At 40.8% G+C, this 21,678-nt stretch overlaps 2 protein-coding genes across 4 annotated transcripts in view; one reads left to right on the top strand and one right to left on the bottom strand.

Moving 5' to 3' along the window:
* Window positions 1-15,161, top strand: part of PAFAH1B1 (platelet activating factor acetylhydrolase 1b regulatory subunit 1) — a 33,965-nt gene extending 18,804 nt beyond the window's left edge. For both annotated transcript variants that reach the window (XM_068656100.1, XM_068656101.1), the window contains exons 4-11: window positions 1,231-1,305; window positions 2,287-2,493; window positions 4,254-4,422; window positions 6,029-6,131; window positions 6,890-7,118; window positions 8,505-8,606; window positions 9,248-9,404; window positions 11,368-15,161. In XM_068656100.1, coding sequence (XP_068512201.1) covers window positions 1,231-1,305; window positions 2,287-2,493; window positions 4,254-4,422; window positions 6,029-6,131; window positions 6,890-7,118; window positions 8,505-8,606; window positions 9,248-9,404; window positions 11,368-11,441 — 1,116 coding nt within the window. In that variant the 3' untranslated portion in view covers window positions 11,442-15,161. The remainder of the gene's footprint in view (window positions 1-1,230; window positions 1,306-2,286; window positions 2,494-4,253; window positions 4,423-6,028; window positions 6,132-6,889; window positions 7,119-8,504; window positions 8,607-9,247; window positions 9,405-11,367) is intronic.
* A 2,726-nt stretch (window positions 15,162-17,887) lies between these two features.
* The window catches only part of CLUH (clustered mitochondria homolog), a 33,609-nt gene continuing 29,818 nt past the window's right edge, over window positions 17,888-21,678 (bottom strand). For both annotated transcript variants that reach the window (XM_068656099.1, XM_068656098.1), the window contains exons 25-26: window positions 20,643-20,716; window positions 17,888-19,879 (exon numbers count right to left, since the gene is read on the bottom strand). In XM_068656099.1, the coding sequence (XP_068512200.1) occupies window positions 19,711-19,879; window positions 20,643-20,716 (243 nt within the window). In that variant the 3' untranslated portion in view covers window positions 17,888-19,710. The remainder of the gene's footprint in view (window positions 19,880-20,642; window positions 20,717-21,678) is intronic.

Genomic DNA, 21,678 nt, shown 5'->3' with positions numbered 1-21,678 from the left:
ATACCATTCCCTTATCTGCTCTATCTATCAACCTAATTAAGTTTTCTCTTCCCAAAAGTTAAAAAGGTGATCTAAATAGGCTAGATTGTCTTGAGGGAAATAGAAAATGCAGTTACTAGAAGTTCCATATGACTTTCTTACATGAAAAATCTGAATTAGGTGGGATTATAAAATGACAAAAAATATAATTATTCTGGTATGAGATTTTCACTTTGTATGTAGAATGAAGAAGCTGTGCAGCATTTCACACACTATTGTGTGCTTGTGATGCTGCTTGTTTTTGTGCTGCTTTTTTCCTTGTGTTAACAGGTGAGAGGGAAAAAAAATAGTAGTCCTCTTGCTTTTGCAATAACATCAGTTGGTCGTTGTAGCTCCCCAGTTATTCCCTAGAGCCCAAAGAAGAAAAATATTTAGAGGAAGAAAATTATCCATCATTAAAATTTCATTAGAGTTACAAAATCAGTGTTGATTTTTCCAGTATCAGAGGGGTTGTTCTGTGGAGTAGGTTCAGTAGTCTGCTGTATGCTGCAGGTACAAAGGTAAAGGTGCTGGGAGAAGTTCAAGCTTGTCTTTGAGATTTTGGCAAAACAGTGCAATGTTATGGTGGTTATTTGAGGTTAACTATGATTAAGTCTTCAAAAAAGTTCAGAATTAGTTTGAGATAAATGGTTTTCAAGTGAGATGGAATATACGAAACCCTGCTCTGGCAGCTGGTTGCCGCTCACAGTGTGTTTCTGTGAGAAATAAAATGTATTGTGCTAACAAGGAGTGCTGCTAACACGGTCGTAATGGTTGTAGGTAAGAGTTCATTAGCTCATAACGCTCTAGTTGGTGGATGTGAAAAGAAGATTGTCTTTTAGAAGCTAATTACCAGTCCTGTATGCCTCAGTCCTTGCAGTCAATGTGTGCTATATACTGTTGTTTTTATGAGGGTTAGTTGGGGCAGGAGAAGGGAAAACCTGTAATAAAACAGGACACAACTTACGCAGAAATGCATAACACTTAAAAATAAAATGCTTTCAAGTAATGAAGATTATTTCTAGTTTCTAGATTTTATTTGCAGGATCTTGCATCGTTAACCTCTGTTGCTGCTGTATTTTTAATTTGCTCCAATTTCTTTTTCTGTGGTGAAGAGATTTTTGTTAAAATGACCTGTTTGTTACTTTTGAAGAAATGCCTCTAGAGGCTTTGGACCTAGAGTTTGTTTACTTAAACACTCCTCCCCCCTAGAATGAAGAGTTAGATAAGAAGTACGCCGGACTTCTGGAAAAGAAATGGACCTCAGTTATAAGATTACAAAAGAAGGTAAGTGGATGTCTGATAAATTTACTTGCATAAAAAGTTGTAATTAAAAACAAACACTCGTCACTAAACAGTGTTAGATGTTTTCCTTCTCAGACAAGCATGGAGTTTAGAAAACACTTCAAAAATTAATTTGGATGACTTGTGTAGGGGCAAACAACTAATTCAGTGTTGTAGAAAATGTTTTGTCCATCTTAGTACTAGTAAAAACATCCTCACAGCCTATTTATAAACGTTTCTTGACTTCAGTTTATGGATTGTATGTATAATTTCTGAAGCTGGAAAGGAAAAAGGTGCCTTAAGGCAATTTGTGAATAGAAAGATTGAATAGCTGTCTCCAGACAGCTTAACTGGTTTAGAAAGAAGGTAAAAACCTATGCTGCCGGGGTTTTGGGCTGTTACATTAAAGGGGAGATACCATTAACTCCAGTGCATTAGAGCAAGTGATTCTTTTGCAAATGGACAGTACAAAACTCTTTTTAGTAATGCTTCAGTGGGTTTAGAGAGAATTAAAAGCCCTAAAAATCAGTGTACTAACAATAAAGGCCTATCTATCCTAGAGGTTAATGTAACGAGGATGTTATTGCACCTTCAGTTTCTCTGCTGTTGACTAACGTGTGCCACCTCAAGAATACAAAAAAATATTGCAGTAGTCAGATCCCTTTTGCTTACAACTTCCTTCGATCATTCGTCAAAATTAATAAAGTAAAAAACCTTTGAGTTATTTGCTAGTGCAACTTTGTACAGTATTTGGATGAATGTTATTTGACAGAACTTTTCTTGTGAAAGTGAGAGGGGAATTAGTGGTTGATTTAGGTCTGAATTTTTTAGAAATATCAATGCTATTGAGTGTTGGTAATTGGTGTGGATTTTTGCTTTTCTGTGAATTTGGGAGCCAGTTGGTGTTTGGGGTATCACTATAGCTGATTTAGATCTTTGTGTAAGAGTAGAAATAAATGGTCTCTTTAAAACCCATAAACATAGGTAATGGAATTAGAATCAAAGCTGAATGAAGCTAAGGAAGAATTTACATCAGGTGGACCTCTTGGTCAAAAACGAGACCCTAAAGAGTGGATTCCTCGTCCTCCAGAGAAGTATGCGTTGAGTGGACACAGGAGTCCTGTCACTCGAGTAATTTTCCATCCAGTTTTCAGTGTTATGGTCTCTGCTTCAGAGGATGCCACAATAAAGGTATGTGCTTGCTACATAAAATTGAAATAAGGAGGTCTGAGGATGAATAATACGTAACATCAGTATTTCAGGGTGAACATGTTCTGTACCAATGAAAGATTGTTTCAGATTCTGCTTTAGCATCTTTCGAATATGATTCCATGTGTAATCTACAAATTACAGTTTTATGCTGGTCCTGTTAATATCTACAATCTGTAACTCAAGAAGACTTTCCTTTGACTTGTGAAGAAATAATAAGCTAATGTGGATTTAGGGACTGGAAAAATAAATGGTTGGTGAAGGAAGAATGCAGTTTGACTGCTCAGTGAGGAGGAGTGTCATACAGAGTGTATAGAGATGTGACGAGGGGGGGGAGGAAGGATTGCCTCGAGTCATCTGAAGAAATTATTTTTAAAGCTAAGTTAGTGGTTACACAGATGTGTTCTTAACTGAAAAATGTTTCTTCCCACTTATTTTTAAGTGGGACATGCAAGTCCCATGAATTCCCCATGACTTTCAGGAGAGACTTTCAGTAACTCTAAATGTTAGATGTTTATTGCAATGTACAGTGACACAAACAAATTTCTTATAGTAGGCAAGTAGCTTCTCATTTTAACATCCTCTAAGGACAAAATTATGCATTTTGTTTTTCTTCGAATGTCACTGTTTAAGACAAATTGCCAGATAAAGGATATTTCTCATTGCTGCCATCTGTGCTGTTTTGAGCACTATTTGGAAAAGTGCAGTTCTGAATAAGGTTCAGCGGCATATTAAATAATGTGCTTAAAAATACAAGTTTTTCTAATAGTGGCTACCTGTTGGAGAAGATTAAAGCACGTGTCAGATCTAGTTCATGAGAAACTTTTAACTCATTCTTGTTTCTGTGGCAGGCTTGAGCATCAAAAACTGGTCTTTTGTTCTTCAAGCAGACTGGGCAACTGAAACAGTGACAGCTCTGCGTTTGTTACATGTTATACAGGAGCCTAATTAGCTTTGGTTATTCTTTATTCCTTCTCATGGATACAGTGGATGAATTTGTTTGTGCTGGAAACCAAGCTGCATAGCATGATTTTTGACTCTGTTGCATTCCCAGTGATTGACATCTATTGGGGATGATGGATTCTTCTGCTGTTGGGTGTTTTTTGTTTTCTTTGGTTTCATTTAGAGTACAATTTAAAATTAAATGTCTTAATTTTGTGATTGAGAGAGACCCCACAATAAAATCTGTAGGAGCTTGTTCCCTTTCAAAGGCTTTGTTTAAGGTTAGGTGATAGAAGACTGACTTAATTAGGAGGTGAGAATGGTATCTTCCAGTTACTAACTGTGCAAACATCTGTTTAATCTCTGACAAATTCTGTGATTTAGCTAATGTGTATAAATCAAACTCCTAAGAGTGGTTTGGATTATCACTGAACCACTGCATTCTAAATGTTGTTCTTCTTTTAGACAGATTGCTAGCTGTTTAGTTCTGGAGCCGCAGTAAAGACAAGAAAAAGGAGGGGGGAATTGTTAAAGAAGGTGCTTTCTGCACCAATTAGAAACAGGCTGTGTCACCGGAATTAAGGAAATAATACAGAAAGGAATAGATCTATAGGTAACAATAATTAAAATAACGCTCGTTTTTTTATGTTATTAGGCATGTTATTGGTTTGTCTTTCTTTGTCTCTTGCTCAATTAATTATTGAATAAGGTGCCAGACTAGCTTGCAGAGTGCAAATGTAAGACTGGAGATTACAATGAGTAATAGGTTGCTGCTAACAGATTTTCTGTTCACTTGTCAGGTGTGGGATTATGAGACAGGAGACTTTGAACGAACCCTTAAGGGGCATACAGACTCTGTGCAAGATATTTCCTTTGACCACACTGGCAAACTATTGGCCTCCTGTTCTGCTGATATGACCATTAAGCTATGGGATTTCCAGGGCTTTGAGTGCATCAGAACTATGCATGGTAAGGTATAAAGGGAACTCATTTAGCAGTCTGTGAAATGAAGAGATTTTCTTGATCCAGGAAAACTGCTGATGTGGAAAGAGGATATAAACCACAGTATTGTCCAAAAGAAAGAAGGGGATGTTATAATGCTTTGAGTGCTCTGTAAATGAAGTATATGGTCTGTGTCTATGGAATGAACTGGCATCTCAATTCTGCTACGTGTGATGCTGTGGGTAACTCCCCATAACAATATTGAAATGGCAGTCAGAGCAGCTTAGTTATGAAAATTAAATGTTTACTAGATAACTCTCTACTGATTTGAAGATACAGTTTTTGTTATCTTTGTCTACTGATTCCCTAATGTGCTGATTCAGGAAGGAAACAGTTAAGGTGAAAAGTGTTCTGTGTGTACTGTGCAGTCTTTTGCTTCATATTTGTCTGATTTCAAATGAATGTGCCTAGTGCATTAGTCTCAAAAAACATGGGGAAAAAATGGGAAAGTAAAGCAACCACAACATAGATCCAGGTATTGGCAGTAACTCCTCATTTTATAGTCTTGATATAGAAGCAGTTTTATACTGCTGCTTGTCTCATATGCTTTTAATGCCATCTTGTAGAAGTGGTGAGTAGGAATAAAGAATGTTTGAGACTTTATAAGAGTAAACACACACCAAAGAAAAACAGAAAGCTGTTGACTTTTATGCGTACAGTTCTTTAAACACCACGGAACACTACTGTAGAGAAAGAACAGATGTTGCAGTGGAACATGGTGCACAGCTGGGTGGTGAGAAAATAAAGTGGTGTTTCAGTTCTTTTTTTTTTGTCTTTAAGCATCTCTATATGAACACACATGCAGCAGGTATAATTTGATGAACTGGATGTTATAATGTGAGCGTGAGTGAAATAGTTCAATGTGTGTTGCCAGTTACATTCCTTAAGGTCAATTTCAAGTAAAATGAAATAAATTATATTTTCAAGGGGAAATTGTATAGTACATGCACTGTAACTAGTATGCTCTGACACTTTAGAACTTCAGATACTTGATTACCAATGTAGCTGCTTTGTAGTTCAAGTCCAGCAGTCTCTACAGTAGTAAAGTTGCTGTCATGGATGTACAACTGGTTCTTACTTGGCTCTTGAATCAGTGCAGTATGGTATCTTACTAATATCTAATACCAGATTATGGACACATTCAGTCTTCTAGAATTATGCACGTACAGTGAGGTTGGGCATGCTTTCTTCCTGAAGACCTCTTTGAGACATCTTCTGCATAGTGCATCAGAATACTGCCAGCAGACCTCATTGATAATTTCAGATACAGTCAGCAGAGCAGCTCTCTTCCAAACTGCCAGGCTTTGTAACTGTTGCAAAGGAAGTTTTGCTTGCAGTAGTGAATGTCTATTTTTAAAACATCTTACAATTTTTTTTTTGAAACAGTCCTAAAGGTTGCACAGTGGCTGGACTGTGTGGCGTAAATTTACATTTAAAGATTATTCTATGAAACATGCTGAAGGCTGCTGCTCTAGCTACTTGGCTCGAGACAAATGAATAGCAAGTCATATATGCTCTGTCAAAACAATATTACAGTACCATTTAATAAAAGTTTTTTTTGTTTTGTTTTTAGGTCACGATCATAATGTTTCTTCAGTAGCCATCATGCCCAATGGAGATCATATAGTCTCTGCCTCAAGGGATAAAACTATCAAAATGTGGGAAGTCCAAACAGGGTAAGTGCAATTGTAGTTGAACATCACTACCTAAAGAAAACACACAAAAAAGCACTTCCTAAAAGGAAGTGCGCCAACATGCATCTTGAATGTCAGCAAGACTTTTGATTGAGATATGGTATTATGCTCTTTTCTATACAAACTGAAGGTTTCTGCTTCAAATCTAAGTACAGGGCTTTCATAGCCACTAATTAAAGGTAACCAGCTTTATCTTTCTGGGAGCTACGAAGGTGTAACACTAACTCGGGGCCAAGTGGGAATATAAATGTAGTGGTTAACTGCAAGTTTAAAGAGTATGACAGGAGGGAGGTGAAATCTGTTACTTTTCTTGCCACGGAGAAAGAATTTAAATTTTAAAATTTTCTTAGCCTTATTGCTTATTTCATTCTTCAGTAGTCTCTTTAATCCATTTCTCATCCATTTGCTCAAGGTTGTGGGTGAAGGCTATCTGAATGACTTGTAGATCTGTGTTCTTAAAATACATACTTAATGCAAACTGGGGTGTCAATTTTATTTTTAGCCTCCGAGCCTTCTGTTTTTTATCTTAATAAGTATTTGCTTGTTCTTAACTGTTGCTTCTTTCTCATATGAACTTCTTACCATAAACTGTTATGGCCTTGTACATCAGCCAGAACTGGCATGCGTGCTGAAATAGCTTAGCTTAACTTCTAAGGGTAGGTCAAGTGTCCTTAAATTTCAAAGGCACGTATAGTGGTTTTACTGCAGTGTTAATTACTTTGTTTCTCTGTTTTAAATAGTTACTGTGTGAAGACTTTCACGGGTCACAGAGAATGGGTGCGCATGGTGCGGCCTAACCAGGATGGCACCTTAATTGCCAGTTGTTCTAATGACCAGACAGTGCGTGTTTGGGTGGTAGCGACAAAGGAATGCAAAGCTGAGCTCCGAGAACATGAGCATGTGGTAGAATGCATTTCCTGGGCTCCTGAGAGCTCATACTCCACCATATCAGAAGCTACGGGATCAGAGGTAACGTTTCCAATGCTAACAAACACGAAAGTGCTAAGCTTTGTTCTCAAAATACTTGGCAGGTACAGCAGGTATATGAGGCTTTTTGCTGGTTATACTTGGTGTACATTAATCCCCCCTCTTGGCTTCATAGGTTCAGTGCTTTTGTGCTTTTAGCAGTAAGGTGCGCTAACGAAAGTGAAGTTTAGCGAGGCTATTTCTGAGGTTGAGAGTGGAACAGCGTTCACATACCTTCACAAAGAAACGTGGAAGGTAGCTTATCTACCATAACATGAAGTTTGTAAGGATCCTAGGCAAATGAAATGTGTAGGGGAAGTAGTAGCAAGTTAGAAATGAAGCTACCTAGGATGTAATTGAAAATGTTATTGCATTTGAATTAAGCTTTGACCTCAGTTTCACAGTGTGCAGAGTTAATGATATGAAAAAACATCCTTTAAAAAAAAAATCAGCATTCGTGTGATCATGGATACATATTCTCTCGTTTGGCTATTAAATCTTTAAGAAAGGCTTACTAAAGGTCAGCAAAAATTTTCCTGTTAAAGATGACAAAGTGTAGAAGGAATTGACTTTTATTTCTAGTTTAATGAACAGAACAAACATTTCTACCCTGCCCATAACGAACCTGAATACCCCAGGAGAAAAGCAGATACACTGAAGGCAGGAACTTGTCTGCTGATAGATCTTACAGATTATTTCAGTCAAATTTTACTTGCATCCTTAAAAGATTCTTATAATCTTTTAATTAAGAGTAATTAAAGCTAAACTCCAAATGTTCACTTCCTCTTGCAGTGATAATTATCTGAAGTGGTGTCTCCACTGCCCTCTGCTGGTCTGATCAGCTTTATAGTCACATTGCAGTACTTAACTTTGAGCAAGAAGCAAGTTAATCTGACATTCACAATTGAAGCATTTCATGTTCTGAGAATTAAGTCTCATTCATACTTTGCTTGATATCAATTGGCAATAAGCTCAGAGTAGGGACTTTCCAAAAACTCTTAGGCTTGCGTCATTACTTTTTATGAAGAATGAGGACACACAGGTATGTCTGAACTTCATACTCGTTTGTCTGGAGATGTGTGACTCTACTTGAACCGCACCTACCACTGTATTCCATGTCTTGCAGTAGGCAAGTTTGGATTCAAAGTATTTTCGGTATATGAGCAGGACACATAATTCTTTCAACAGATTAATTCATTTCATTTTTTGTTTGTTTCTCCTAGTATTAGCAACAAAATGCCTGCAAATCCTAGCTTTAGCGTTGTGTGTTTATTAGTTGTAAGTTGTCATATAATCTAATTTTTCTAAGAAATAGCACTCAAAGGATCTGCTTTCTACCCCTTCTTTCCCCCCTGTATATGCCATAACTTAAAACATAATTTTCTGCAGACTAAGAAGAGTGGCAAGCCTGGGCCTTTTCTGCTGTCTGGATCCAGAGACAAGACCATTAAGATGTGGGACATTAGCACTGGCATGTGCCTTATGACACTTGTAAGTTTATTGGTGTTTTTCTGGTGATGATAGCTGTGTACTTAACTCCAACTTTCATGTAGTGAATTATCTTTTTTTTGTAAAAAAGACAAAGTTGTTGTAATAAGGCACACACTGGAAATAGACAGTTTTAATGGCTTCTGTATTTCAGCTCTTGTTGCTGAGAAATACTAAGAGTTTCAAAATAGGTAGTATGAATGCGGGAGCGTGGTGGTGTAGTTGTTATAATGAGTAGCTTGATTTGCCAGTGGAAATGCTGATAATCAGCTGAATTTTGTCTTCAGTGGAATGTCATATTCTTTCAATGTGGTGGTCTTCCTGTGGGCTCTGGGCTGTTGTTTTCCAGCCTGTATTCAGGTTGGCCTAGATGTCAGCACTTGGGGTGGGGAGCAGGATCGGTGGAGGTCACATGAGAACTGCTGTTTGTTTGCTTTCAAGGACAGGAACCCACATTGTTGATAGTGCTGATATAATAAATGTAATAATAGAAACTGAAGATAAACTTCAAATTCTTACAGGTTTTAGAAAAATAAATGATCTTGCAGGGACAGAGCAAAGAGTTGCTCAGTTTGCCATAGCATAAATTGTAAAGCATTCAGCCTTAAAACATGCATCTGCTTACTAATGTCTCTGTGCTTAAGGTGGGCCATGATAACTGGGTACGTGGCGTTCTGTTCCATTCTGGGGGAAAGTTTATTTTGAGCTGTGCTGATGACAAGACTCTACGTGTCTGGGACTTCAAGAACAAACGATGCATGAAAACCCTCAATGCGCACGAACACTTTGTTACCTCTTTGGGTATGTATTGTTCCACAGTACTCACTGAGACATTCAGAACCAGAGATACAAATTTTTCTACATCTTTACCAGCTGAAGTTGAGTACCAAGCTAGGCATTCACATTTTGGGATTCCAGTGAAGTTTTGTGCTATACGTATCTTAGTCATATAAGGACAGATAGGAATTTAGAGTGTTAGGAGTTTTTGCTCTTCTGTTACCGGTGTTGCACGTTGGACAAAGACGTTAACTGTCAAGGTGTTCTGGAACCCTTCATTGCTGAGTGTGCAGGGATTTGGGGCAGTGCTGTATTGCAAATGCTCGCCAACAACAAAAAATGCAGGGGACAAGGTAAAAGAGTCAGGAAATAATGTTAATTTTAATTACTGGGCATTCTAGTTCGGCATTACCAGAACTTAATAGATGTCAGTTCCCCCCTACCCTAGCAAAAACACTCCTCACTCAACAAAACTAGCTTTACTCTGGAATCTTCTATATTGTTTCTTTCTCTGTGCTCCTTGGCCAGTTTCTAGTTTCTTCATTAAAGCTTTTTGTGCTAGGTTAGCAGCAGACCTGGAATTGGCTACTAAGGATTTCTAATAAAACTATCCGTTCTCATCAAGATGCAGAGTTTCTTACTCAACTTCACTCTTAATTTATTGAAAACAGCTGATGAACAAGGGCTAAAGAAAAGTTAAAGAACATTAGTGTTAACGTTAGATCCTTGGAATTGTCTGCTTCAGTTTGTGGATTGATTTGCTGAACCTTTTCTGTACAATGAGGTGTTTTGAATCATAGAATCATTTAGGTTGGAAAAGACCTCTTAAGATCATCTGGTCCATCCTTTAATCTAGCACTGCCAAGTCCACCATTAAACCATGTCACTGTGTAGTACATGTACATGGTTTTTGAAGACTTTTGGGGATGGTAACTGAACTTCTTCCCTGGGCAGTCTGTTCCAATACTTCACAACCCTTTCAGTGAAGAATATTTTTCCAAATATCCAACCTAAACATCCCTTGGTGCATTTCAAAGCCGATTCCTCTTCGTCTTTCACTTTGTGCTTGGAAGAAGAGACCAATCCCCACCTTGCTTATAGCTTGCTGTAAGGTAACTGGAGAGTGTGATAACGTCTCCCCTGAAACATCTCTCCAAGTTAAACAGCCCCAGCTCCCTCAGTCACTCCTCAGAAGATTTATTCTCTAGACCCTTCACCAGCTTTGTTGCCCTTCTTTGGGCACACTCCAGGCCCTCGATGTCCTTCTTGTAGTGAGGATCCCAAAACTGAACGCAGTACTTGAGGTGCAGCCTCACCAGAGCTGAGTACAGGGGAACAATCAGTTCTCTAGTCCTGCTGATTCTGATCCAAGCCAGGATGCCGTTGGCCTTCTTGGCCACCTGGGCACACGGCTGGCTCATATTCAGCTGACTATCAACCAGTACCCCCGGGTCCCTTTCCAGTGGGCAGCTTTCCAGCCACTCTTCCCCTAGCCCTTTGATACTTCATGGATAAAACCGAGTACTGTCTGCTGACCCACCCAGTCCAAAACGTGGTTGCATATATGATATATTTTGGGATCTCGTGAGCAACACTAACACTGCACATTTGTTTTAAACATCAGCTCTGCTGTCTACAGCAAAAAGTAAAAGTTTCTTGACTTCTGATTCTAACCTTAAACGTAAATAAATGATGATGTCTTCTGGTAATATTCAAGGACTTTATCAGCTTGAGGTATTTCAAACTTGCCTCTGTTGTAACTTGATCAGATTTCTTTTCCATGGAAGCTCCATGGAACTGAAAGTAGATTTTCTTGCTTCACAAAACTTTACATTAGAGAATTTGCCTTCAAAACTACAGATATGCAGAGCTTTGAAATTTAGTCTTTGAAACGGTGTCATTTTGGGGGAAAAAGTAATGGCATTCAGTGAGAGAGGGAAATACTAAAGTGCATTCATTCTTAACATACGCTTTTCTTTCCTCACAGATTTCCACAAGACGGCACCGTATGTGGTTACTGGAAGTGTAGATCAAACAGTAAAAGTGTGGGAGTGCCGTTGATTGAATTCACATTTGACCCCTTTTTTCCTCTGGATGCACTCAGATACCATGGTTACCCATTGAGCTCTGTTTAAATAAATATTGTCCTTTCATGTAAATTATTCTGGATGTAGATTGAGCTTATTAAATGTTACACACAAAGTATTCATGCATGGTGAATCCAAATTGTATACTGTAAATTTACATACGTTGTCTAGAAGTACCATAGGTTTAAGAACATGGGCTGGCATTGGTCACATCAGACCTAAGAAGGCAGAAGTTGGATAATTGAAATAGGGCACTTAACTGAATAGTTGACAGTGTCGTTCTATGTCGGATAATTATACCTGTTTTTCTTTCTGCTGTCTGTTGGTGCCTGAATTGGTGACCTCATTTGGGAAAAGTTTTGTAGGGCTCTTTCAGAAATGTGTATCTATGTAACATCACTTAAGTGTGCTTAATAAATCTTCTCTAAGAATACTAGATAATATGGCTGCAATTCAGAATCTTCTGAACCTTATATGTAATTAATGGAAATTAATTAAACTTTGGAATATTTGTCATGGAACATTTGCCAAATCAACAGAATACACTTGTTTTGGCCTCCTATCACACAAGGTTGGTATATTTATATAACTGTAAACCTGAAATAAGACAACAAATCTTAGTAGCAGCTGATGTGATAAATGTATTTATTTTTTATTTGGTCATTCAATGGTTAAGCTGTGCTGTTAAACTAAGTTTAAATGTTTTGTTTTTTTTTTAATGCTAGACGAACTTCCAGGAGGAGTTGTCCATCCCACTAGAACTTAGTGATCTAATTTCCAATAGAGCTTACTCTCCCAAATGACTGCCATGGTACAACTTGCTGTTTGCTTTCAATGTTTGTTAGAGATGTGCAATTTCTATTACACAACAGTATCAAAGTACACTTCCCTTATATTCACATGCAGGAGGTTGGGGTATGCAAAGGGTTCTTGTTTTCTTTAGTGCCTCCTTGGAAACCCTTTTGAATATGAGGTTATATTTACCTTGACAAGACAATGTGGCTTGAATAAAAACTTAGTGGTTCATGTATTGAGAAATCTTGGGATACAGTATGTAAATGCTTTAAAGAAAGCACTAAATACCTTGAGGATCAGATTATAATGGCAGATACAAATTGATACAGGCTTCTAAAAGAAAAAGAAAACACAGTCAACAAAACAAAGTCCATCTGCTGGAGTGATCCTATCAAGTAAACTTTTAAAAACAAAAAAATAAATCATATCAACAAAACTAGCCCAACTTGGTTATTAGTATTTGCATTGTCTGGTGTATACAATTTTTAACTTGCATATCCCTAAAGTTAAAGATTTTTGACCTGCAGTGAATGAAAATACTATAAATTAATGTTTTAATCACCATTTTGTGACAAATTTAATTATAGATAACTAAGAATTCCAATACTTACTGAACTAACCAGGTCTTTTTAAAAATCCACTTTAAAATTTCCAACATACTGAAGTACCAGTCTGATATTTTAACAGATGAAATTGTGCTTTTTTATTCATTTTGTTTAATACATGGCTTTTTAAACTGTCCCTTTTAAAAATAGAAATCCTTGACACAGGGTGTACACACTAAGAAATTGGTGAGGGGTGTAGTGGTTAATTTCCTACAGTCGCCCACAAAAAGGATCCTTTCTTCTGCATGGAGAAGATGGATTTCAGTGTTGTTTCCCTGCGTAGACTTGCCTTTGGGAAGGGGTGGAGGAAATGGAGTTCTGATGTGGGGTTTTTTTTGAGCCAGTTGAAGATTCAGGCTAACTTCTTAAATCCAGTGGTTTACGTAATTTTTAGTGTGTGTTTCTGCACTTCAGCATGCACAGATAAAGTATTTTTTTTCTTTGTTAGCTGCTTGGACTGGAAAAATTTGCTGCTCTTTGTCTATTTGAGAATTCCAGATACACAAGTAGTGCATCTTAAAATTCCTCAGTGCATCTGCAATTGTTAAGTAATAAGTCCGTTTAATTCCTGATAGGACCTAGAAACTTTATTTAAGTATAACAAAAACCACACTCATGTACATAACTCGTAAACATGACTGAGAAATTAAAGGTACCTAATAAGTGGAAATTGTCTACTGCATTTTTTTCCCTGTAGCATACAACTATACACAAGGGCAAACAACTAACTAATGTCATGTTAGCAGCATCTAATTGCTTGTGTGAAACACCCTGCCAAGTACTTCTGCAATGCAGTTTGCAACCTTCTCCTTTAATAAGCAGTGAATAATCTCAGGGATGGTCCTGAATGGATCAAAAGTTAAAGCCCTGTTTAGACAAAAAAAAAAAAAAATGAAAGCCACAACACAGGAGTTGGGTTTGTGAGGGTTTCCTGCAGTGTTGCTCCTTGGTATTACACTGTGTTGAACTTTTTCACTGTTTGCAACGTTTTCTGTCAGCTGTCTAATCCTGTGCCTTTCCTGTGATAACAAGTACGATAATGAGGTTACTGGTTTGGATAACAAAATAAATCTCTTAGCGCATTTAAGAGGTTCACTGCTTTGTCACTTTCCGTACTAGAATTGGCGTTTTTTAAAAAGTAACTATATAGACTGTGTTACCAAATAGACAATACAGACTTTTTTGGGGGGTTAAAAACAGACAGACATTCCAGTGCCACACTGACATAATGTGCCCAGGAAGTCTTAGATGCATTCTAAAAAGTGCAACATTTATTGTGGTTTAGACATAATCTGGAAGTTGATGTTTTTTAGCATCTTGCACTTTAGAAGATTAAAAAAAAATAAAATACCGTCCTGCTTTTGTGTATGGTGTGACCAATGATGTGCCCGGGGCACTAATTAAAAAGAAAAAAAAAAGAAAAAAAAAAACCTAGTTGCTAGCAAGTTGTCCAAGGGCTGTGGAGCACTGTAGTATTTTGAAAGCTTTGGCTATAGACTCACCAAGCCCAGTCTTACTGTCAGTACCCTGCTTCTCCTGTTTGCCTCCTCCTGTTTTTATGTGAACTGCCTGATAATATCACTCTTAAATGGCTTTTGACTTGTATGAAAGCTATTTAAAAGAAAGAGACTTTTTTTTTTTTGTAGACAGTGGTGGCTTGATAATCCTTTTAATGATTTGAGTATAAAGAAAAAAATACTAAGTTGAGTGAAGGAAAAACGCACTTAGAATGAGTTATTTGCTGTCCAGCTGTACATAAAGTCCAGTGTATTTTTAAAAAGTCAATACCAAGAATCTTCTAGCAAAGAATACGTGCATAAAATGGTAGGGATAAACGCATTAGGAGTGGGAAAGGTTGGGTTGGATTTACAAGTCACAACTGGATTTAACTGGCCTTTATATCTTTCCACTGTGTCATGTAAGTAGCTGCTTTCTTGTCCTACCTATCCCTCAGGCTTGCCCAAGTTCATTCTGAAGATAAGTGAGCAAAATCTTCAAGTTTTAGAAGTTGATCCTGACATTGACATGAAGGCAAACGTTGAAATTTTCATAAGAACTATGTTAGAGGTTGCAATTGGAGAAAACAGTTCCCCAGACTGTAGGAGTTAACTGAAGATATGACACAAAAAAACAAACAAAAAAAAACAGTAAAGGAATGTATATAATACTGCTCTGTGTTTTACAGTAAGATTTGTTGCTCTCAGACTGTGTAAAACAAAATTTATTCATGTTTTCTGCATATTAAAAAAATCTTATTGTACCAATTGGTAAACTATTAAATGCATATAAAACTAGATGTGTTTTTGTTTCCTTGGATGCAAGAACTAAATCTATTTTGAAAACAAGATCCTGGTGTCCCACCCATCAGATTTTGCTCCACATTGCTTTTTCTTTTAACTTAGTTTTAAATCAAATCGTACGTGAGTAAGGAAATGTAAGGCAATTTTAAGGCAGTTGGTTGCAGTTAGGCTGTTCTGAGGTTTTGTTGATGAATATGGTAAAGTGAGATTTTATTAAAATGTATACAAACTTAAAAAGCCAGTTTCCTCTATGATCTGAAGGTTTTTAATGCTGTACCGTGTGGTTTCGTGCTCCCTAACGCCGCAGCGCTCAGCCTGCAGGAGGAGGCGCGCGCTGTGGGCACCGCGCTAGGAGGCTGCTCGGAATTCTCAGCATAGTAAGATTTCCTGAGATGAAGTGTGTTTGGAGCAGAATTTACTGATGTTGTTGGGTAGAAATCCCCACGCCTTGTACTGCAGGTGTCAGGGTGTCAGCTCAGCCTCCTGCAGCACACGCACACCGCGGTGCCCTGCGGGGCCAGCGGTCAGCTGGGGGTGGTGGTGGTGAGTCCGAGCATCTCCAGCTGCCCTCGCTGCCTTTCTGCATCTCCTCCAGCCGGCTGCCTCCTGCTGTCCTCCTGCAGCATCAGATGGTGAGCCTTTGTTTTTTTTTCCATACCTTGAACCTTAATTTACTGTTGGCCTTGTAGAACCACCTTTCCCTTTTCCCTACCTCTGTTCAGTACCGTTGGAGCGGTTCACACTGAACGTTGCACGCTGGGTGAATCCCCCCAAGCATTTCGGTGTGGGAGTTATTTGTTCTCGTAGGCACCAAAAGCCTTGTGTGGTTGGAGGTGCGTGTATGCAAAGCTGAGGTACTGAAGCAGGGCTTACATTTTATTTCAGTGTTGGTGTGTAGTTTTTTTCCTTCTGCTCTGGCCTTCATTGCCTTGAGTGCTGTTTATAAATGGCTCAGGAACTAACGTGGAAATGCTCATTTCTTCAGAGGTAGAAGGACAAGGCTGCAGCCTTGATCATGATATGGGGAAAGAATGAAGCAAAGCCACCCTACCACCTCTTTTCCCTGTAAGCTTCTTGCATGGTGTTAGCTCGTAGCAGGCGAGCTGGGGCTGTTCTGTTGGCAATCTGTTGGAGGTGTTCATTTGTGACCCACTTGGAGCATCCAGCTCGAGTCCCGCTTCTGGCAGCGGTGAGTGTCTGGGGGAGCCAGAAAAGGCTTTTGAACTGAAGAATTAAGATGCAGGTTTCAAAGAAAGCCATATAAGAACACAGTAAGTTTATCAAAAGGAAAAGATGAGGCCAAGTAAGATGTGAGTTGCCCTGAGGCATCTGTGGCGTTGAAGCACTCCCCAGCCCCCAAACCGCTGCCAGACTGACAGCAGCCGTGGTGTGGGGGCGTCACCTCCGTGGGGTGTTTGCCTGGAGAACTGCCTGGAGCTACAGCGCTGCAGCAGCCGGGCGGAATAGGAGCAGAAGTTGCACTGTAAGAGAATGGGCTCAGCCGGGCGGGCGGCTCGGTGCCGGCATCGTGGCTGCTGCGTGGGCACAGGGAGCTCGTGTCGGGGTGTAGGAGATGGCTGATGGTTAGTGCTGAAATCCCTTTGTCTGGAAAACAAGCAGGGAGGATAAAAATAGTGGGTCGCTCTCTCTGTGCCATCTTCAGACTTGCTGATGGTTTCAGTATCTCTCTGACTTTAATTCTGTGCACTCTGACCCCCGTGCCCCTAACACAGTGTGTCGGGGTGTTTGATGCAAAGGTGCACTACATGTAGCTGCATAAATTAATAATAAAGTGCCTAACGGACATAAGCTGGGCTGGGTTTGGGAGAGCTATGTGCAGGTTCCTGAACTTCTACCCCCTGCTTGGTCTGGTGTGCCCTCGGTTTGGGTCAGGGCTTCCAAGTTCATTTTGGCTTCTCAGCCTTGTGAACTGGATACCTGAGAACACCCAAAGCCAAAGAGAGGTAAAGAGGATTACAGAACTCTGGTTAAATGCAGTTATTGAACAAATTATAGCATTCAAGCTGCTCAGCCTTGTTAGTGAGACTTTGTGTGCTTCTGCTTCCCTTCCCCTGTTTACCAGCAGAGCGCGGGTGCCTGTGCCCAGCCCCTTCTCGCCCAGGGGACGTGCTGCTGTGGTGTTTGTTAACAGATGGGAGCAGCTCTTGCTTCTCTGGGGCTTTGGCTTGCTGGGGTTATGACTCTGGTGTTAGTGTTATTGCTGCTCTCTTGGACTCAAGTCCTGGGACCCCAAGGGCAGCCCCTTGTGGCACTCGGTTAATAGGGGAGGCAGTGGGTACAGAGAGGAACGAGTATCAGGCTGCCCAAACTCACAACATCGCAATCTAAGGCCATGTCCAAGCAGCCCCGCACCTCTACAAGAGGTGGTGGAGCTTCTGCCCTGCAGGAGGCACCCACAGCTGGGAGCCCAACCCCGAGCATGCCCCCGTTTCATTTCCTTCTGAGCATCACCCCAAGCGCTGCGGGCAGTGGCCCTGCACCCACCTCAGTGCAGGCAGAGGAGCGCCGGAGGGGCACTGGGTCCCCCCCAGCAGCTGCAGGCGAGGTGCACGTTTTAAGGCTGCCAACTACCATGAGCTGTTCTGGCCTAGGGGCTCTTGCTCCGAACAGAAGCGGGGGAACTCCGTGATGGTGCCCAGCTGAATGGTACCCACCACCTTAGAGCAGTTTTTAAAGAAACTGATAAGTAGTGTCTAAAATAGTTTCAAAAGCTTTTAATGGACTAAAAGACACTAGCAAAAGAAAGTTCGTATAGGAAAGATGCACTGTAGTCATTTATTGATTGCTTTCCATGAAATTCAGATATTTTTTTTTCCAATAGGAGCAAGGTCTTTTGCAGTAAAGACTCCTCCTGCTTTGCCACCTCTAACAACTCGGAGGCTGCTCCCCAACTTCCCTTCCCCCCCACCAAAGTTACAAATACCTGTAATGTAGTACAGGAACCCAAGGGTACAGAGCACAGTGACAGCACTTGTTTCTCCAGAAGGTCAGTAAAAGCAGCAATGCAAATTAGCATAGGGTACTAGCCATGACAGACAAAATGAGAAAGAGACTGGACTCCTTTGTCAGCACAGGATGGTTTTGGACTAGCAATCAGAAGTTGCTCTACAGCTTGATCTGTTTGGGAAAAAAGGACATTCAACTCTGTCGGCATACCATGGCCTGCAGTGGCTAAGTCTTACCTGCTTAGTGACTTGCACTACCAGGGGAGCCTGTGCTCGTCCTTTAACGTGACGATGGGATGTGTGTGTGGTGGGAGAGGGGGAAAGACAGAGGCAGTTGGTGGCATCTGCCACTCCAGTAACATCCATTGCCAGCAATGGAAGCTCCCCTGGGAACAATCTCAAACCCCGTGTGCAAAACGTTAGTTACGAAGACATCAGCCAGAGCTTTCAGTGCTGGGGGAAGAGTGTTTTTACTTAACCCCCCTCCCTGCCCCAAAGCCTACTAATTTCGTGTTGTATGAAACTCGTGATTCCAATTTAGTTAAATTTGGCAACCAGGTTAAGGTTGATCAGCTCTGTGGTAGTCGCTATGTCAAATGAGATCGAGTCCCTGTTTCTTACTTTTCCTCCCCTCTGTTAAGCAGGCAACAGTGGCCCAATAAATCATTTCAGTTTGAACTTTGTTTGATGCCATTATCCATCTTGTCTAGGCACTGGGGTTTCCATCGTAATGGAAGTTTGTGCGCTTTAATTATCAAGCCCTCACTCTTTGGATACAATATCCTAAGTTACTCAGCTAGAAGCAGAGCAGAGGTGGAACTGTGAGTATCGTATATATTTATATATATATTTCTCTATATCTTGAAAATTAGAACATGAATGTTACAAAAAAACTGACTTGCCAAACTGCCAACCAAAAGTAGAAAACATGGTTAAAGGAATCCAATGGCTATATCCTGATGTAGAAAATGCTGTACATTTCCCCACTTACTTACATACACACATTACAGGCTTCAGTTATCTGAGCAATACAAATATGGCTGCTTAATTTTCCTTAGCACAAATTGGGATAGTGACTGGGGGGAGAGGGGGAATAAATCTTTTGGCTTGGAATCCACATCTTACAAGAATGCTGAGCAGTGGATAGGGGATGTTTCTGTACTGGTTTTAGCAAAGCAGTGTCCTTAGTCAACATAAAAATGACCTGAGAAATGTTATATACCTCAAGACAATTCATTTGGAATTCATATGTACAAAGTAGAAATAACTGATGATATGTGCACACACACACACATACACACACACACAGGCACAACAGCCTCTGGCTGTGCTCACCTAGGATGGGTCTTTCATATGCTGCTGCATCCTGGCCACCTTCCCCCTTCACGTGGCAGATACAAGCTCAGTCAGACAGATTACATTTCTCAGATTAGTTCTTTGCATTGTGTATTAATTGTACCAGTGCAATAACATTGTCAAAAAAAGGAGGAGCTGCTCCAGGGGAGTCCAAGACCCTGGTTCAGATTCAGAAAAGGGTGGTTTAACTTTTTTTTTTTTTTTTTAAAGCGAGGTACACATTAAGCAGAGCTCTGTGTTAAGGGGATCGCAGCGGAAGGCATGCTTGGCTCAGCTTCTTTCTCCTCCACAGCTTTGTCCTCTGGTTCCAGATGTTCACCACTTTTTATGCTTTCCTGGAGCTGCTGGCGTCTCTGCACCTCTGCTTTAAGGTTCTCCAAGTCTTTTTGGCTGAGGGGGAAAACCAGGAAGGGTAGCAAATATTAGCAAATAAAAAGAATGGAGTGAAAAGCACACGGACAAAGGTAGTGGCTGCTGTTCACTACAGTTAGGCCAGCACCGCTCACTTCATTTCTTATGGGTAGAGACCACTGACTGTACTTCAGCTACCTCCTGCTCTTCCAAACAGAGCTGAAGAAAGACAAACCCTTTGCTGCCAGGGGAACAGGCTGAGAACAGGAGACAAGGGGAAATACCAGCTCCCTGGCTGCTTGCAGAGCAACCCAGGGGGAAGCTGCACGGTAGAGGTCTTGCCCACATGAGCATCACTTCTCAAGGAAGGTTCCCAGTTTCCTTAAGATGCATTGAGCGGTTTTATGAGAGCAGAAAGCTGCCGGAAGGTCATGGTTACAGTCCTGTAAGAGACCCTGACAATTCATGCAATACTCCTCCAAGAAGGAGCTTTTCTAGCACTGTTACAGCTTGCTGAGGGATCTCAGAGATCAATCCCTTTACAAGGGTTCAAGAGCACCTTCAGGTGACTGTGGCACCTTCAAAAGCATTTTTTTTTCCTGCAGGAGCGACACTTTGCCTAGTGCTGGCAAAAGAGAAAAAGTACATAACCTCTGGGAACTCCACGTTTTGGGTCTGTGTGACTGCATGTAAAGGGAAACATGGAGCTCGTGCTATCTCAGGAAGAAAGCACAGAGACTGCTTGACTTCTACAGCCATGAGTTAGGAGACAAAGGTACAAAGTACAGAGTTAGCACTCTACCTTAGCGGAATGAAGAGAATTCCATTGATAATGTTGAGCTGCTCCAGGATGCTGGCCATACTGGGAGCTGTGAACTACAGCACAAGTTTAAAAGTCAAAATCCAGTCAAAAAAAAGTCAAAAATGTTACTGAAGTATTCTGAGGAGGCTGCAACCGAATTTCCAGGATAGATGGACTCTCAGTAATACTGCTGCTTCTGGGACCATCCTGCTGAATCAGCCGTGACATCAAATCTCAACTTGCCTGCCTTCCCCTCCGCCCCCTCCATGTGTTATAGCACAGGAAGACTCTTCAGTGGGTTTGAGCCTCCTAGCGCATCACTTAGACTCAACCATTTACCCGATTCACGGTCCTTACACTCTGATTGCTCTGCCACAAACTCCTCAGTTCTGTATCTAGTTCTTCACAGTGAGAAGAAAACCCCAGCACTCCCACAGAGAGCCGTCCTTCTCTGCCCTTTCTGCTGGGAGCTGCCCGTGCAGCTGGGAGTCCCTTCCTCAGCCTGCTGACCAGGAGCCTGTGGCAGCCACTCGTGCACAGCATAGCAGGGAGGACACCCAGCACACCGGTGGCTGCACACTGGCCTAGATATGCCCCAGACAGGCTGGTGGGACTTGCCAGGTGCACATGCAGATAACGGCAGCCGGTTCCTGCTGCGTGGAAGGCAAGGCAAAGCAGGCACCCCACGCTCTGCTGTCTGGCCTTACAAACCACAAAGTCCTTGGACTGAGAACAAAGCACTTGGTGAAAGATGCCTTTTTTTTTTTTTTTAAGGATGAGGAAACTGAGGTGCTTTTGTATTGAGTAACGTGCCTACAGCCAGTGAGTCACCAGCAGGGGCAGGTTTGTGCGGAGGTGTCCCAGTCTCCCACAGTTCAGGCTGCCCAATGTGGGCTTCCCAGTTTGAGCACCCTGCACAGCAGCCGGCTTGGCTTGGCTGCTTAGGCTCAAGAGAAAGAGCCAAAGCCCAGAAGAGCTGTATGCAGAAGCAGAGGAGGCAAGTGCTCAGTCCACAGCAGTAACACTTCCCTGTGTC

Source organism: Anas acuta, chromosome 19 (genome assembly GCF_963932015.1).
Source record: "Anas acuta chromosome 19, bAnaAcu1.1, whole genome shotgun sequence".
NCBI lineage: Eukaryota > Metazoa > Chordata > Aves > Anseriformes > Anatidae > Anas > Anas acuta.
Note: the sequence above shows the minus strand (reverse complement) of the source record. Positions and strands in the feature narration are given on the sequence as shown.